The 18,801-nt window shown below is 42.3% G+C and overlaps 1 protein-coding gene across 1 annotated transcript; it reads right to left on the bottom strand.

Moving 5' to 3' along the window:
- Nucleotides 1-7,812: 7,812 nt before the first annotated feature.
- Nucleotides 7,813-11,784, bottom strand: FBXO5 (F-box protein 5). Its single transcript, XM_049765431.1, has 4 exons — nucleotides 11,081-11,784; nucleotides 10,289-10,379; nucleotides 8,798-8,977; nucleotides 7,813-8,069 (listed from the first exon to the last, which is right to left on the bottom strand). Exons 1-4 carry the CDS (start codon nucleotides 11,767-11,769, stop codon nucleotides 7,818-7,820), a joined length of 1,212 nt encoding a protein of 403 aa, XP_049621388.1. The 5' UTR covers nucleotides 11,770-11,784; the 3' UTR covers nucleotides 7,813-7,817.
- Between the last annotated feature and the right edge of the window lie 7,017 nt (nucleotides 11,785-18,801).

Raw genomic sequence — 18,801 nt, 5'->3', positions numbered from 1 at the left:
GACACCTGGGGCTAGAGAAATATGAGTAGGGCACTTGCCTTGTATAAAACTGACCTGAGTTCAATCCCTAGCATCCCATATGGTCCCAAGTAACAACAGAAGTTAATGTCTGACAGCAGAGCCCTTATTGCAGGGGATAGCCCTGACCCCTTCACCCCCAAAATATTTACTATAGGCACCTTTATTTTGAATAACAAGATTTGGAGCTGGGGAAGATCAAAAAACCAGTTAGTGACATATGATCTGAATTATGCATTTTTGTGCTTAGGCTGCATCCAGGTGGGACTTAGGAGCAGTGGTTTGGGTGTTGGAGCTATTTGGAAGGCAAAAGTTAAATAGTGCCAGGGATCCAATCTTTGCCTACTGCAATTAAATATTAGGTTAGCTCTTTGAACTATCTCCTCAGTTGTAGCAGAAGCCTCAAACCCCAATCCCAGGGCATGGAGGGACATAGATATAGAAGCAAACATTGACGCAGGAAATAATCCACACACGGTTAAGGGGACAAAACAGATTCAGGAATTTTCACACGCAAACCCTCTGCTCCTAAGAAGCAGATAGATAGCTCAGTGGTGGAAAAACCTAAACTGAGAGTGGTCTCTCCCTGAGACATGGGGTCTTTTTTAGGAAGCATAAGAACACACCCTTGGGTAGAGAACAGGTGTCTAAGGCACCAAACCAAAGGATGTTTCCATCCAAAGATGCTCCCAACCAATGAGTAACAGGCATATCCTGAATAGCATGGAACCTGGTTAACACAACAGTGCCAAAACATTGCTCATGAAAACGATGTGTGCATGAAGTGGGTGAATCTCAGTGAAAGTAGCTGAATACATTTTTTATTCCATTTATGTAAAATATTAAAACAGGTTTTACTAACCTACAGTTATGAATCAGTGATTACTTGAGGGAGAGATGATAATATTATCAATGGTAGGGCTGGAGCTATAATACAGTGGGTTGGGTCTTTGTCTTGAATGTGGCAGAACAGAGTTCTATCCCCAGAATCCCATATGGTCCCCTGAGTCTTCCAGGAGTGATTTCTGAGTGCAGACCAGGAGTAACCCCAGAATGTGACTAGGTGTGGCCCCCAAAACAACAAAAATAACCAAAACAAAGCAACATATAAAAAACTCCCCAAAGATTACCAATGGACTAAAAAAGGGGGTCTAGTGATTGTTTCTCTTATAGTGTATGTGAAAACATTCCAAGTATAATTCCCATTATCTTAATTTTACCTCAAGAATGTGGCTTAAAGAAAAAGATGGGAGGGTATTCTGGAGAGATGTTTAATCTCCAGCATCCTATATGGTTCCAACCACTGCCAGGAGTAATTCCTGAACACTGCTGGGTATGGTCACAATAACAAACCAAAAAAAAAAAAAAAAACTTAATGTACTGCTTTATACTATTAGTCAAAATATTTCTTTACATCCTTCTGAGCTATGTTAAAATAAAGGGCAAAGTGCTAAAACATCTGAATCAGGGGTCTCAAACTCACAGCCCGCGGGCCATTTGCAGCCCTCCGTACAACATTTTGTGGCCCTGCCCTAGAGGAATCTTTTAGTTTTGTTTTGTTTTAGTTGTTTGGGTCACAACCCCCAATGTTCAAGGCTTACTACTGACTTTGCACTCGAAGGTCACCCTGACTTTACCTCCTGCGGCCCCCAGGTAAATTGAGTTTGAGACCCCTGGCTGAAGTGGAACCTAAAGTAATTAGAATTGCCTTTGTTGGAATTCAAATTTAACTTTCCCATTCATAATTAAAACATGCAATAATAATTAAAACAGAATGGTTTAATAGTCATTAAAACAAAGACAAACTCTCAGATCAATGGAATAAACTTGAGTATTCTGAGACTGACTCCCAAAATACAACCAATTAATCTTTGATAAAGGGGCAAGAAATTCCAAGTGGAGCAAAGAAAGTCTCTTCGACAAGTGGTGTTGGGAAAACTGGTCAGTCAAGTGCAAAAAAGTGAACTCAGATCTCTTCTTTAACCCCATGCAAAAAGGTCAAATCAAAATGGATCAAAGATCTTGATATTAGACGAGAAACCTAAGGTACATAGAGAAAAACAGGCAAAACACTATGATATTGAAACTAAAAGTATCTTCAAGGAGGAAATATCACTGTCCAAGCAAGTGGAAGCAGAGATAAATAAATGGGGCTACCTTTAACCGAGAAGCTTCTGCATTTCAGAGGAAACAGTGATAGGATGCAAAGGCCACTCACAGAATGGGAGAAACTGTTCACCCAATACACATCTGATAAAGGGCTAATATCAGAGATACAAGGGGCTGGAGAGATAGTATAGTGGTAGGGTATTTGCCTTGCATGTGGCCGAACTGGGACAGATCCCGGTTAGATATCCCATATGGTTCCCCGAGCTTGCCAGGAGTGAATTCTGAGTGCAGAGCCAGGAGTAACCCCTGAATGCTTCCAGGTGTGCCCCTCCCCTAAATAAAGATATATAGATGCTGGCAGAACCAAATAAGAAAAACACCTGGGACCGGAGAGATAGCATGGAGGTAAGGGATTTGTTTGCCTTGCATGCAGAAGGACGGCGGTTAGAATCCTGGCATCCCATATGGTCCTCTGAGCGAGCCTGCCAGGAGCGATTTCTGAGCGTAGAGCCAGGAGTAACCCCTGAGTGCTGCTAGGTGTGACCCAAAACCAAAAACAAACAAACAAAAAAATAGACAAGAAAAACATCTAACCCCATCAAAGAATGGGGAGAAGAAATGAATAGACATTTTCTCAAAGAAATACAGATGGCCAAAAGGCATATGAAAAAATGCTTAATATCACTAATCATCAGGAAGATGCAAATTATTTCACACCACAGAGAATGGCACACACCACAAAGAACAAGAACTAGTGCTGGCATGGATGTGGGGATAAAGAAACTCTCATTCACTTCTGGTGGTAGTACCATCTAGTCCAGCTTTTCTGGAAAACAATATGAATATAGCTAAAAAAAAAAAAAAGAAACCTGGAAATTGAGCTTTTTTATGATCCAACAATACTACTCCTAGGTATATACCTTGGGAACACAAAAGCAATACAGAAATGCCCTCTTCACTCCTATATTCATTGCAGCACTTATTACAGTAGGCAGAATCTGGAAGCAATCCATTTACCCAGCAACAGAGGAGTGACTACAGAAACAGTGGTATATCTACACAATAGAATACTATGCAGCTGTTAGGAAAAATGAAGTCATAAAATTTTCCTTATACATGGATGGACATGGAGAATATTATGCTGAGTGAAATGAATCAGAGAGTGGTTTATAAGGTAAATAAGACATTGTGGGGATATCTGGAGACAGTAGAGATGAGGATATTAGAAGGACCAGTCCATGGTAGGAAGATTGCCACAGAGAGCTAGTGCAGCTGAGTAGAGAAAGCTCTACTATGAAAGGGACATGTATGACACCCCTTCATTAACAGTAGTTCAAATCACAATGTTGTCAAAAAGGAGAGGGCTAGAGCAATAGCACAGCGAGCAGGACATTTGCTTTGTACAGGACCAATCAGGGTTGGGTTTGATTCCAGGCACACCATATAGTTCTAGGAGCCTGTCAGGAGTTCTGAGTGATGCTGGGTGTGCCCCCCCGTCCCCCCGCAAAAGAAGAAGGAGTGACAAGGAGAGTAAAGACAAGGCTGGTCCAGAGGCAAGAGGACATCAAGGAGGGTAAGAGGGAAACTATTGACATTGGTGGCAGCTAATGCCCACTGGTGAAGCTATTATTTTAGTCATTTTATGACTAACTCAATAATGAACTTTATCTGTGGAAAAAAAAACCTCAAAAAAATAAATTCAGCTCCTTTGACTTCTCTTGACTTCTCAGAAGTTATCTTGAGGTAGTGTTTCTCAAATAGTGGGGCGCGCCCCCGGGGGGGGGGCGTGAGGCTTCCTAAAGGGGGGTGCGTTTGACCTAGGCAAACACTGTCATAACAAGCTAAACCCTGTGTTTATGTTTCTGTATGTCTCTGGAGCTGAGAATTTCTGTGTCCGCTTCTAAAAGCTATGCATTGCAAAACGGGCTCATTGTAGCCATTTAACCAGACAACACCTCTGATTCAAAAATCAGCTCAAATATTTTATATATCTTTGTTTTGCAAGTTAAAGTTTTCTTAATAAAGATACTATTTACAGTCACGCGGGGGGGGGGTGCGAAAAATGTTTTCTTCTTCCTAGGGGGTCATGACAGAAAATAATTGAGAAGCACTGTCCTAAGGGAAAATTACAAAGGTTGAAAGAGAAAATAGGAGCACTTTTTTCACATTATTTATAATAACAAAAAATTAAAGTTTCCATATAAATCCTTACCACATTAAAAAATATCAAGTGCCTTTATGATCTATAGTTAATATATGTACTTAATATAATTTAATAATGTTATATGTGTTTAAAATGGAAGAAAAAACATTTTCTGAAAATACTTAATTAAAAAAAAAAAAAACTTTAGGGTCCGAAGTGATGGCGCAGCATAGGGCATTTGCCTTGCATGCGGCTAACCCAGACCCAAAACTACTGATGGCGGTTCGATCCCCCAGTGTCCCATATGGTCCCCCAAGCCAGGAGCGATTTCTGAGAGCATAGCCAGGAGTAACCCCTAAGCATCACCGGGTGTGGCCCCAAAAAACCCAACAACAACAACAACAACAACAACACAACACACACACACACACACACACAAAGCCCAACCAACTTTAAAATAAAGTAAAATAATCAAAATATGGGCTTTTCCCACTAACATATTGCTAAGTATCCTTGATTGGAAAATTATGATTGTTCTAAAAATGCTCCATGCACATTCTAACCCCAGAAGCTTTTATCTAGCAGTTTATCCCCACCATCAATTAATTTCCTAGATGCTGCAAAATTCCCCTATCCCCACTTCCATTGTGCTGGCCTCATTTCATTTCTTTTAAGAGTTCAGACCCATTCCATAGGGTCAGTTCTTCAACTGTAACCTATAAATATATGTGTGTGTGTGTGTGTGTGTGTGTGTGTGTGTGTGTGTGTGTGTGTGTGTGTGTGTATGGACTCCTCTATGCTTCTCTAGTCTGTATTATACATAATCCCTGATATATTGTATATAGTTCCTATTATATGATATTCGTCAATCCCCCCTATTCATCACCTTACAAATCCTCTTCTATCCTCTTACCCTCAACCTTGATCCTTGATCTCCCCCTATTTAATCCTTTTCACCCTCAGTTCTGAACTCTTCAGGGATCAGAAACTTCACCCTACCCCAGCAAGCTGCCAGCCGACTCGCAAAGTAAAAGGACACTCTCCCAGCCTATGTCTCAACCCCAGGAAGTACCTGCAGACCCATTCTATGCGGTCCTTTTTCTCCCACCTCCCCCCACTGCAGACTGTTGCTTGCTAAGGGATCCTGAGAGACCCTCAGCTCAGGGACACTACTTGATTCCCGACTTCTATAAACCATTTCTCTCTCAGACTCCCTAAGATTACTGGATGGGATGAAACTGTGCCTGGATTCTGCACCCCCTATTTCAAAAGACTTACAGTGATTTCTATATTTCTTTTGTATGCTTCTGTAGATGTATTTTTTTAATAGTTATAATTCTTAGTGTCTATTTCCACATATGAAGGTAGCTTCCCCCATACCTGCTTTGGATCTTAGTAGTAAATTCTTGTTGAAAAGTTGTTGGGTTATGAGCTCAGGTTACAATCAGGTTGCAAAATTTGCTTAACTTGTTATTTTTATCCCCATATGCACCAGGAGTATCATGTGTGTGGCATTTTTGTGTGTTTCATTTTGCATAGACACACTAAAACGGGGAAATCTTACATATAAAAAGGAGTTCTTATCTAATACGGATGGGGAACATTTCATGTGCAGGGCTGCCTTTCACCCTGAGCATTTGTCATGGAGACTTGATTTAGGCCTCAATGATTCCAACATCGATCATCCAACCCCGAACCTCAGATCCTAATATTTTTACCAGCACAGATTATGGCACCAGCACCAGGATTTAAACTCCACCTGAGGGGGGGGGGGCAGATGCCGCCCTGGTACCAACCTGCTCCAGGGTAGGCCCATAAAACAATGAGGAAACAGAAACTTGATCAAAAGGCAGGTTGCCCTATCCCACCACCCAATGGTGAGATGAAATCAGAAGACACTGCCAAAGGATCTTTACAAGAACCATTATCTCTATTTACAAAAGACTGTCTACAACCCAGACTAACCAGAACTTCCCCCTGGGACCACAAAGATTTTATCCTAGGACCTGTACAAAAACCAAGAAAACTACACAGATGACTTTGTCAAATGCAACTGAGCAGAATTTTTTCTGGGACCGTAGACATTGGGGTTGACCAACCAACATGCCCGGAGCTTGTAGTTGGTCTTTTAACAGTATACTTCATGGGTGGAGACACCCTGTATCTCTTAGGCCAGTGGAATTTTCTTTCTAATTTCCCCCCCAACGTTAGATGTGCCTAAGCATAACAAAAAAACACACACTTGCCCCACCCCCCATTCTTTTATAGTCTAAATAGTAGCTCCAACTATTCCATAGAATCATAGAACTTGAATCACTTTGTTCTGTTTCATATTTCTATGTCATTTACAAATTGAGAAAAGAAAAGAGTGGATGGGGCCCAGGGCCAAGTGGTCTCAGGAACATTAATGGAAAAATAAAGAGGTCAGATCTAAATACCCAAGCCAAAGTCAACAAAAGAATCAAGAGACACAAACTGTAACGAGCTAAACACAAAATGGACCTTTTACACTAGTAGTCCAGGGGGTTTAGGGGTGGAGGTTTGGTATGCATGTGGGAAATAATGGAGGGAGGTCAACACTGGTGGTGGGAATGGCCCAAATTCACTGTCACTAAATACCTGAAATACAACTGTGAAAGACAATGGCCTCAATTAAAAAAAAAAAAAAAAAAAAGCAATACCCCCCAAATATGAACTCTTATTAGTACAAAATGCTCTATATTACCAAAGATAATATTTTATTTCATATCTATTTTGGAGAGGAAAATGATTTTATCTTAGGGTTTAATACAGTGCTGAACACAATTTTTTATTTCTCATCATTCTGAGATGCTTGAAGGAACCAATTCCATAAAAAAGGATTGGGAAGAACAGTGGGATCAGGAGCTTCACCCACCCAGCAGACGAACAGACTTCCCTCACATACAAAATGCTGTCAGTGCTCTTAATCACTGGTTTCCAGGGATAAGGCTTCTGAAAATAAAGCTTCACATAAACTAAGTTTATAATAAATTTTATTCACAACATACAAAAGTTCACTCTTATGTGCATATATAAGAGACATAGTGACATAGAAAAATATACAAATATTTACATACATATATATCATTAAAATGTCTTCACAAATAAGATTTCACAAAGAACAGGTTTTCAACAAGGAAACACACAGAAAATTACATGACAAAACCCTTAACATCTGGGATTAGGTATTTCAACTGGTATCACAAATAAAATCCTCAAATGCTAGGGAATGGGAAGAATGTCTAGATAAAATTATACAGCTTGACTTACTCCTTGGTCAAAGTTTAATCAGTTGTTTTTCCCTCAATCAAATATATCAAATAACTAGTCTCTTCCCTTTTTTTTCAATCACATTTAATATGAGAATTTCACTTTTTTAGTATATTACAAAATTCTTAGGAAAAATACTCCCATGTTTTAGACTGATTTCAACGTAAGATGAAAAATCATATATATTTTTACTCTTAAAGTAAAATCCAATATTTTCTAACTAATTTCGCAATCGGACACAACTGATTTAATGAGGTCACAATCGTCTTAAATTCTTCTTGCTTATCTTAGTACCAGGCAGAGGACCCATCTTATAATTGGCTTTTAGGGGGTTGCTATTTGAGCAGTCTCTGGTGGTATGATAATCACACAAACACCTTGTACAATAATCAAATCCACAGCCTTCTCGCTTGCAGGTTGCCCGTTGTAAATAACAATCATATTTTGCAGGTGAGTTGCAGCGAATACAGGCTTTAAGGCTTTCATTCTTTTTCAAAGTCTTGGCAACCTACAGAGAAAATCATGAGCAAGTTACAGTATGTGATGAATTTAGTTAAAATATGAAGAGCATGTCTAAGCCTTCCCCCAACTCCTATAAGAAAACACTAGAGTCACAATTGAGATAACACCAAAAGCTAAATGGCCTGATGTCTATTCCCTATTTGCTACATGGATCAGCTGAATACAAGCCAAGCTCTTGTTCTATTTCTCCAATGCAAAGCCTGTGGTTTAGAAAAAAAAAAAACCTTGCATTTTTAGTGTTACAAAGATCTTAGAATCACTGAATTTTCAAGAACAATGTCAAATGACATCTATTATTTCTAGCACAAAAATACATCTATTCATATTAGTTTAATGTGGTAGGGAGATTGATATTTTGTTTGCCTTTCTTTTTGGCCACATCTGGCACTGCTCAAGGATCATTCATAGTGGTTTTGGGACAATATTGGATACCCAGGATCAAACCTTGGCAGGCTGCATGCAAGGAAAGGACACCATGCACTGTATTATTGTTCGGGCCCATTTGGTGGATGAATTATGAATGATTTCTTTATAAACAATTATAAATGTATCTAAACCAACATTTTTCTGTGACTAGAATAAAGGTGACAGAAGCCCTTCTCCAACAAATTCCTATTAGAATGTTCTATTTATACAATAGAGTTCTCTATATCACAACCTCAATCTTTTTAATGCTAAATGCCCCATGTTTCAAATTTACTGATTAAAAATTACCTCAGAAAATTCATTGTGTCGACTGTAAGAATTTTTCTGACCACTTGAATTGGATAACTTGGTTCTAGCTTCTTTTTGTGGTGGAATCTGGGCTGTTGATTTCTGAACAGAAGCTAATGCAGTTCTAATCATAACATATTCTCTAGTGGAAGCATGTGGCGAAAATTTAATCTTCTTCTCCTAATTCAAAGGACGAAGATACTTTATTATATTCTGTATAATCAAGCATTTTGAAAACTTATATGTGAAAAAGGTAAATGTAAAGGAATTCTACATGCAATTTACCTACACATGCCTAAAAACCATAGCCAGCCATTTAATACCTAGTATGAAAATAGAAATTGAGACCCAGAAACTTTAAGTACACAAGAAGCAGTGTTTTATACAAGATTTCTTTATGAAGACTAAAAAACTAGGCCAGAGTGATAGCACAGCAGTAGGTGTTTGCCTTGCATGCAGCTGACCCAAGACAGACCGTGGTTCTATCCCGAGTCCTATATGGTCCCCCAAGCCAGGAGCTATTTCTGGTCACCAGGTGTACACCCCCCAACTAAAAAAAAAAAACCAAACAACCAAAAACAAAAACAACATAAACAAAAATCTTTTCTTCCTACCAACAGTAGGAGGCAATAGGTATGTTAAAGTACCATTATCAGTGCCATGGACACAAACCAACTTTTAGATTAAAATTTTTTCTGCAAATACCAGCTTATTAATAAAAAAAAAATTGAATTTGAAGAATATAAGCATTATTTATCTAGTTACACAACTGGGGCAGGAGCAATAGCACAGCACCCCAGTTCATATCCTAGCATCCCATATGGTTCCCTGAGCCTGCCAGGAGCAACTTCTGAGCGCAGAGCCAGGTGTAACCCAAAAATCAAAATAAATAAATAAATAAGTAAAGTTACATAGTGAGTAGCAACACAAATTTGGACTTAAGTCTGAACAACTTAGGCATAAGTTTTTAAATATCTAGATCTTGATTTTCAGAAATATGCCCCAAAGGAAACCATCATCTATATAAAGAACTCCCATAGGGGCTGGAGAGATAGCATGGAGGTGAGGCATTTGCCTTTCATGCAGAAGGACGGTGGTTCCAATCCTGGCATCCCCCCATATGGTCCCCTTTGCCTGCCAGGGGCGATTTCTGAGCATAGAGCCAGGAGTAACCCTTGAGCACTGCCAGGTGTGACCCCCAAAAACCAAAAAAATAAAAGAACTCCCACCATGTTGGGAATTCATACTATTTATCTAAAAACTGAAGAAGTACACACAAATGGCTATAAATTAGTTAACTGGTCAACTCCCTGCAATAGTAATTTCCTTCTGATACTCTTTGAAGATTCCATTTTTAGAGGAAACCAAGAAGTAAAAGAAATGGAGTGATGCCTGGTAAGATTCTGGCAAGCAAGCTAAATGTGCAAACATTTGTTGCCTGGGTTCTCCCTCCAAACCCTTGTGCTAGAAAACATCAACTGAAAGACTTACAGCAACTTGTTGTACTGCTTTATTATATAACTGCCACACTCCTTTATCATCTTCTAGAATCTTCTTCCAAGTTGTGCTCACTTTAGATACACTGAAAAGTAAATTATAAATTAAAATATTAGAGTTAAGATGAACAAACAATTAAAAACAGTGCCCAAAACCGTGTTAAGTGTATGGAATCAAGCTGGTCGAAAATAGAGGCATGGGATTCTATTATTTCTTTCAGGATCCTCATCAAGTGCATCTGAACAACTATCAGTAAAAATCAAGTTCCAAAGCACGTTATGTAAATAAAGTAAAACCTGTTATGTAAATTATCTCTTATGAAGGTAACCAACAACTGATCCTTAGGTCACAGAGTAATAAAGACCAATGAATGCCTTTGACAAAGAGTACTTTAAGTATTCTGAGCCAATAAACTTCCTGACATCCAGTTGAATCAATCCAACAGCTGTGAAACTATCTTCATAATCTTCATAATTATTTTGATTTTCTTGCTATGCCAGACATTAACATCTGACAAGTTACAATGCAAGTTACTGAACTCTACACTAAACAGGTTGTTTTACAAATGCTCCAATCTAATAAGCGGCTTTCTGAGAGCTTACACATGTAGTTTGAAATAACTAGGTTAAACACGTACTTCAAACTTATCTTTCATCTTAGTGGCACGTAATGGTAAAAAATATATCCCAACTCAAACAGCAACTGATCTCTTAATGCATCCTGAGGCTTCTAGCAAAAACCATCAGGGTTATATTGAAACATTCAAAGTACCATACTAATACCTACCTGATTAAGTCCATATAGTTGAGATGGGTTAAAATATGTTTTAAGAGATGTCGGAGTCCTCTGCGTAAGAGTTCACTGAGAATATCTACACAGTCTAGGCCCATTTTTCTACCAATTATATTCTGCAGTCTATTATTTCCATAGGATATAAGTTCCTTCATCTTCTCACGGTCTATTTTTGAATTTCTTTTGGCATTCTTCTTTAATGTTGAACAAACCACTTTTGCAAAATGAAGAGCTGGCAGCAAATTTTTATTGGGATACTGGCCTGGGCTTTGGGTATGTAGCAGACAAGATTGTGGACTGTCAATGATATTTTCTTCCAGGGGCAAGCTGCAGTCATCATGATCGCTGAGGTCACTTTGTTGAGAAAATGAGGAATATCCACTATCTTCATAGGGTCCTAGTGAACTGGTGTCCAAGTCTACTTTCTTTGCACTATTAAATGTTTGTTCCACGTGTTCATTTTCCTTATTATGCAGGACCTTGTTTTTTGTTTCAAGCTCTACAGTCCCAAGGCTCCTCACAATTGGAGATCCTATGTCAGATAACCTTTTACAGTCTTTCATGCATTCTTTATAGGAACCGTCCAAAGATGAAGGCAAACATGAAACCAGTTTTCCACTGTCATCAGATTTTACTAATTTCAGTCCAGAATGAACATGCTTACAGTTAAAATCACACTTCATGGTGCCTGAAAGAGGGGTGCTTTCTTCTTTATTACCTAAAAGAAAAGAACATGTTTACTTAAAAATGGCAAAATCTCCAGATACATACTTCTTTGATTTGTTTTTGTGCCATACCTGGTAGGGCTCAGGGTTACTCCTGGCTCTGCACTTAGGAGTCACTTCTATGCTCTGGAGACCATCTGGGATGCTGGGAATCGAACCCACGTCAGCCGCCAGAGTGCAAGGCAAATGCCCTACCTACTGTGCTATTACTTTGGCCCCAGACACATACTTCAATAGGAATAGATTTGATTACTTTGTATCATCCTTGTATTGTTTCACATAGCTGTGAAATTATCTGTTTATCTCTTCTTGGTGAGGGAGAAGTTGGTTTTGGGTCACAGGGCAATCAATGGCTAGGTCTCTAGCCATATCAATTTCTTTTTTTTGTTTGTTTTTTTTTTGGGTCATAGCTCAGGGGTTACTCCTGGCTGTCTGCTCAGAAATAGCTCCTGGCAGGCACGGGGGACCATATGGGACACCGGGATTCGATCGAACCACCTTTGGTCCTGGATTGGCTACTTGCAAAGCAAACACCGCTGTGCTATCTCTCCGGGCCCAAGCCATATTAATTTCTATCACTTTTACTTAGAGTAAAACCTCTCTAGCAAAAGGACAGAAAGTTACTTTAAAGGCAGATTTTTGACATTTCAATACCTAGGGCCAGAGAATGCTCTACCCAGTTTGGTCCACAACATGACTTACGGTTTCCCCCTAGAGCCACTAGGGGTCACTCCTGAGAAAACTACAAAGTGTGAGTGGCACCAGAGTTCCAGGATATAAAAGACAAAATACAAATTTCAACCTCCTAATTGACTGAAGGGCAAGTGGTTTACTCTTACTCAAAAGAGTGACAATTTCAAGAGTTTGTCTCTATTTTCCCTCAAGACTAAATATGAGTAACAAGACATTTTATCTCAGGGGATTAAAAAGATGCCATCAACAAGGACACACCTTTACGTTAATTGGTTAAAAGGGAGCCTTATCTGCTTACTGTTATTCAGGCACTGGAAAAATATTCATTACTAAACAAAACTGTTAAAAAAAAAAAGAATTTGAGATGGGAATAGTACAGGGTTTAGAACAGGGGTCTGAAACCCCTCTGTACATTTTGTGGCCCTGCCCTAGAGGAATCTTTGTTTTGTTTTATTTTAGTTGTTTGGGTCACACCCCTCAATGTTCAAGGCTTACTACTAACTTTGCACTCAAGGATCACCCCGACTTTGTCTCCTGCGGCCCGCAGGTAAATTGAGTTTGAAACCCCTGGTTTAGAACATTGTAATAAATTCAAATCCCTTGCTCCCTCTTGTGCAAATGTGACCCTGGTATATCTGTGGTTTGCAATTTCTAGGACCCTAAATTCCAGTGCCTCAATTTAAAGATGTGAATCCAACTACTAGAAAGTGAGCACTATAAATAAACTTTACAGAACCCCCTGGGGATTAGGATTATAACAACCATAATCCTAACTTCGTGTGCTTCAGCTACAAAGAGCAGCTGAGAACCTCAGCCTGAGAACCACCACTGGTTCTCACATCAACAAAGGAAATACTGGGGAGGGAAGGAATGAAGGAAAGTGAAAGGAGGGATAGAGATGTTTAAATTTAAAGATAACTATGATTCACATACAGCAGAAAAATATTTCTTATTGATACTGTATATGATAATGAATGGATCTTATTTTTGTTGCAAAAGGCTATGGAGGGATGTGGGTTAGTAATGACACGATGAAATCATTTCTATGGACTATACCCTCTCTATCCCTGCCATATAGTAGTCCATTCATTTAGCAGAAAACAAGTTTGCTTTGGATTTAATAATTGACTTTTTTTTAATTTGATTTTTGGGCCACACCTGGCAGTGCTCAGAGATTACTCCTCTGAAATTGCCTCTGGCAGGCTCAAGGGAAGATATGGGATGCTGGGGATTGAACCTGGGTCCATGGTGTGCAAGGCAAACGCCCTACCGCTGTACTATTTATTGCTCATCTCAACTAGGAACACACACACAGGGCAGTAATTTTTGCTAATTGTCTGGGTTCTCACCACTCTAAGCTCAAGTCTACCTAACACACTTCTATTTTGTCTTTGAGAGTATTACATCTCCTCTGGCTCTAAAAGATGCATTGCATTAGACTCAGAATCAGTCATTTCTTAATGAAATCATTTAATCTTTTTTTTGGTTTTTGGGTCATACCGGGCAGCGCTCAGGGGTCACTCCTGGCTCTATGCTCAGAAATCGCTCCTGGCAGGCTAGAGGGACCATATGAGATGCCAGGATTCGAACCACCATTCTTCTGCATGCAAGGCAAACGCACTACCTCCATGCTATCTCTCCAGCCCCTGAAATCATTTAATCTTAATGAAATGATTTTATCGCTTCATTACCTCATCCCTCCCACATCCCTTCAAAATGAGGTCCATTCATTATTCATATATAGTATCATAAGTAAAAAAAAAAAAAAAAAAAAAAAAAACAGGGCATAAGGAGGGCATACACTCTCCTCAAATCTGTTAGTTTTAGGGTACTCGAGTGTCTCCAGCATCTCAAATAGTACCGTGCAGGGGCAAGATAGTATATTAGGATATGAAGCTTGCAAGCAGTCAACTAGGGTTTGATCCCTGGCATCCCACCATGAATAACCCGAGCATTGCTGTGTGTCCTCAAAGTAAAAACAAACAAAAAACAAATAAAAACCCCAAAAGCTGTCCACTGCAGGGAAACTGCCATGTAGAACAGTGGAGTCTGGGTGTGTGTTAACACCCACCTTGGAATGGCTTCCATCCTAGGATCCTCTCTCACTCTACCTGCTTACAGTCAGGCTCTACTTATGGGCCCTCAGCCATTAGTTAATAGTAAACGATTTCATTTGAATGTGTTTCCTTTGTTCAGCCCATCAAGAACACTAAAAAGCAGCCAGAAACATCCCACTGGTAGTATCATCTAGTTTCCCCTGAATCAGATCCAGAGGCAAAACTAGCTCAGAGATCATGGAATGTCCTTCAGCCCCTTCCCTTTTCTCTAAAATGGAGACAGACACAAGTACTTCATGGATTCTTAATAAAGGACTCCACACACTACAGCTTCAAACCTCCCATTTACAGCCCAATGATCGGGGAAAAAAGTGGTTTTCTGGTCAGCTGGACAAAAATTTGACCTTCTATTTAGTTTTCCAAAAAGAACTAACACCTAAGACAAAAATACCAGAAATAGACTGGGGTGTTTAAAATAAAATATAAAAGCTTTACAGCAAGATTCCAGTGTAAAATAAGGAGGGTCTGTAACCTCCATATAACCAACACTCTCCGTGTGCACCAAAGCAGGCCTGGCTAGATTAGAAACTAAAGGCCTTGAAACTGCAAATCAGTTAGAGACCCTAAGAGAAAATTTTAACAAAGCCCATTTCCAATGAGCCTGTTTCATTTCCTCTCATTGAGAAAGCAAAGAAAATTTAAGGAGTCAGAGGAAAAAAGAAAGAAAGAAAGAAAGAAAACTATCTCTGTGGAAGAAGCTGGAAATAGCCATCACACCATCCAGACCCCTAATGGATACCAGAGCCTCAGAATTTCCAGGGCGCCTTCAGGATTCGAGATCTCCTAAGAAATAAGCTGAACCACCTTCAAACCTAGCAATAGGGATCCCGTCCTCTCTGGTGTCTTCTGGGTAGCTTCCGGGGGAAGAAAGCCACCTCGTTGGGCGACCCAAACCTTACAGCTCCCAAGGCTAACTCTGAAAATTGGGGTTGGGGGGCACGTTCTGATGGGGCTAAAATGAACCCACCAGAGCAGAATAAAAAAGATTGCACTTTGTGCTTTTATTCCTCCTCTCCAAGTTGCAGCTATTCAAAAAAGACATCTAATATGCATGCAAACCTGGGGGGTCTGGGGTAACATGAATGCAAACCTGGGGTGGTCTGAGGTGAGTGCAGGGGAATCCTCAATTCCTCCAGTCCCCAACCAGGGTGGATGAGGTCAGAATCCCTGGGACCTGGAACGGGGACAAAAGAAATGGCTTTTCCCTCACAGGGGGAAATAAAAGTAAGAGAAAGCAGATGCAAGAGCCCAATTCGGAGGGCTACCCCCCCTTGGGTTGGTTCCAGGGGCCCAGGAGCACGGGGGCTCGTCCTTTTGGCGGGAGACGCAGGGCGGGTTCGAGCCCCGGGGGTCGGCGCTGTGGCCCCGGAGGGCGCGGGCGGCGCTGGCGGGAGATAAGAGCGAGTGGGAGCGTCTCCCGCGCCCGCCACGCCAGGGCGCCCGCACGGGGCCGGCCTTGGGGGTCCCCGCTGCAAAAAAGGGGACGCGGGAGGATGCAAAAGGGGGCGAGGGAGGATGCATCGGGGGGCAGAGTGGGGAACGCGGCTCTGGGCCAACTGTCAGGGGTTGCAAGGGCTGGAAAGGGCAGCGGGGTCGGGGCTGCAAGGGCGCCCCAGGGGGTCCCCCAAGCCAGGCTAGAGGCTTCCCTGCACCACCTTCCCGGCCCCGACGCCTCCCCCCGAGCCAGCGCGGGCACTCGGTCCCTCCATGCACTCACTTTCCGAGGCCCGACGGCGGCCGGCGGCTGTCACGACGCGGCGGCTGCAGCAGAAGGAGCAGGAGCAGGAGCAGGAGAGGAGTCGCTGGGCGCGGGGGTCCCGGCTCATGCCCGTGGAGGATGCGACGCGGCCACCTCAGGTGCACGGACTCCGCGGCGGACGATACAGCCGACCGGCGAGCTTGCCGGCGCTCGCGAGCTCTCCAGCCTCCAAAAGGCGCCAGCTGGTACTTTTAAAATCTTTGAATTTGGTGCCCGAATCCTCACGCGCCAATGGGAGCGCTGCTCTCTCCCGCGTTCCAATAGGAAGGCGAGGCCAGCGCCCGCCCCCTCGCGGAGCCAATGGGAAGAAGCAAGGGCGGGGCCAAGCCGGCAAGCCCCACCCCCAGATTGCTAGGCGGCTCCCGGCACCCGGAAGGATGCTGAGGCCCGGAGGTGGGGCCTCCTGAGAGCGCGCGGAACGAGCGGCGGCCCGGCCGCACGTGGAGGGGGCCTACCGCGCCTGCGCGCACCCGCCAAGTTCCATCTCGCCGCCGCGGAGGCTGCCGCCGGCGGGCGAGTTCTGGCCTTCCGCTGAAGGCAGGTTCGGCTTCTTTCGTCTCGACGGCAGCCACGCGCAGCCGCGTTCCTGCCGCCATCGCAGCAACGCCTGTTCGCCTTGCACCTGGGCACGCAGCTCTCCCGGAAGAGCAGGCCGCCCCTGCCCGCTTGAGCCCGCCTCAAGGATTTCGGCGCGCTTCTCCTCCCTCCTGCGGTCCAGCCGCTGGCCCTGCCTGTACGCAGGCGCGGTGGCGGCTCTTACGGCTCTTGGCGGGTTGGCGCCTGCGCGCTCGGGCGCCCCGCGCTTCTCCCGGGGAGGAGAGCGAGGGTGGGGAGGCGGGCGTGCGCGCCTGGCGTGGTGCCGCCTGATCCGTGGCGGGAGACTTGCGCCCGTCTTTTGGGAGCGCTAGTCATTTCCCCCACCCCTACGTGAGCTATTGATTTGGGGCTTGACCACATTTCTGCCACGTTTGCTTTGTAGGGTGCACTTTTTCTTTTTTCATTTTTTCAACCCCCCCCCCCCGGGATGCACTTTTTTGCCTTGCGCTTTTGCATTTTTCTGTGTATTAGTTTGGGTGTGTTCAGGGGATCCCTATGGCAGGCTGGAGATAGACTCTGGATCAGCACCCCGGCCCAGAGAGATGATTATTATTTTATTTTGTTTTGGGGGCACACCTGGCGGCACTCGGGGGTTACTCTTGGTTCTTTGTTCAGAAATGACTCCTCGCTGGGTCGAGGGATTTTATGGGATGCCTGGGATTGAACCAGGGTCTGTCCTCGGTTGGCAGCGTGCTATCACTCCAGCCCATGTAAAATTATTTTTTAATAAACGAAACTTACATAGAAGGATGGGGCAGAAAACAAAAGACAAGTTCAAGAGCGAACACTAATTTGAAAAAGCAAACAAGCAAAGAGACCTAGAGACAAGCAAGCCAGACATTGGTTCTCGGGAGAACTAGGGCTTGAAGAGTAAGGCGGATTTTATTTTTTTCTTTTTCTGGGCATTCTGTTTTTTCTTAAAGATCCAAGTGCAAAAAAACCTAGCTGTTTAAATAAAAAAAAAAATAGTGAGTTACAAAAGTATTTCTGTCACCCTTTCAATGCTTAAGAGAAATAGCAGGATATTAAGTTCCCAGAAGTATGTATTCCTGCCCTTTACAGTTTGCCAAATTTGAATTTCTGCAGCCTCAGCAGAGTAAATACCTGGGGTATATAGTGCTTATGAATTGCTTGCAAGTCCAGGGCAAGGCACTGGAAGTAGTTTGAGTCATATTAGTGATTGTACTAGATAAAGTTATTTGTGCCACGCTATAGTAGTTTATCTTGACTTTCTGCACTAGAGTACTAGAGGCTTTAATAATGTTAACACCGGTCATGTGTCATGTTCAGTCTAACCTGGGTCTGGTGACCAAGTCAAGCAAATAATAGAAAGCTCTTTTGTCTTTTGGGCCACAGGTGACTGCACTCAGACCAGCGGAGTACAGGAAAAGCAGGCTTCTTGCTTGCCATCTGTCAGGTCCCATAACACAAGTCTTGACACAAAGAATTTATATACTAATGGAAAGGAATTAGCATCGAATAATTTCTGTAAGCCAATGATATAAAAACAGGCAAGAAAGAGTAGTAGAGGCATAGTTGTCCATTTACAGTCTTCTGGAGGAGAGAACTGTAGCTTTGGGCTACTCCTTCCCGTTTCCACAGGTACCTAGGAGGTTCACAGGAATCAACCAGTGAGTTTGTGGCCTTTGCCATAAATATAGTCATAAAAGTATAGTAAAATACGATGCAATTGCAATGAAGAGTGGTTATTTTCTGACTATTGGATGTGGCTTTTACAGTGTTGGTTTCAACATGGTAAAAAAAATGATGTGACTCAACTTTAGAGAGCCAGGGGATTGTGATTAATTGGGTATCTGAATATAT

This window comes from Suncus etruscus, chromosome 18 (genome assembly GCF_024139225.1).
Source record: "Suncus etruscus isolate mSunEtr1 chromosome 18, mSunEtr1.pri.cur, whole genome shotgun sequence".
NCBI lineage: Eukaryota > Metazoa > Chordata > Mammalia > Eulipotyphla > Soricidae > Suncus > Suncus etruscus.
Note: the sequence above shows the minus strand (reverse complement) of the source record. Positions and strands in the feature narration are given on the sequence as shown.

Excerpts from the sequence above, each read along its gene's own strand:
- FBXO5 (XM_049765431.1), bottom strand. The coding sequence starts at position 11,769 with ATGAAGTGTGATTTTAACTGTAAGCATGTTCATTCTGGACTGAAATTA. Across the intron at positions 8,978-10,288 it reads AAGCAGTACAACAAGTTGCT|GAGAAGAAGATTAAATTTTC; the intron begins GTAAGTCTTTCA and ends CCTTTGAATTAG. Across the intron at positions 8,070-8,797 it reads GACACAATGAATTTTCTGAG|GTTGCCAAGACTTTGAAAAA; the intron begins GTAATTTTTAAT and ends TTTTCTCTGTAG.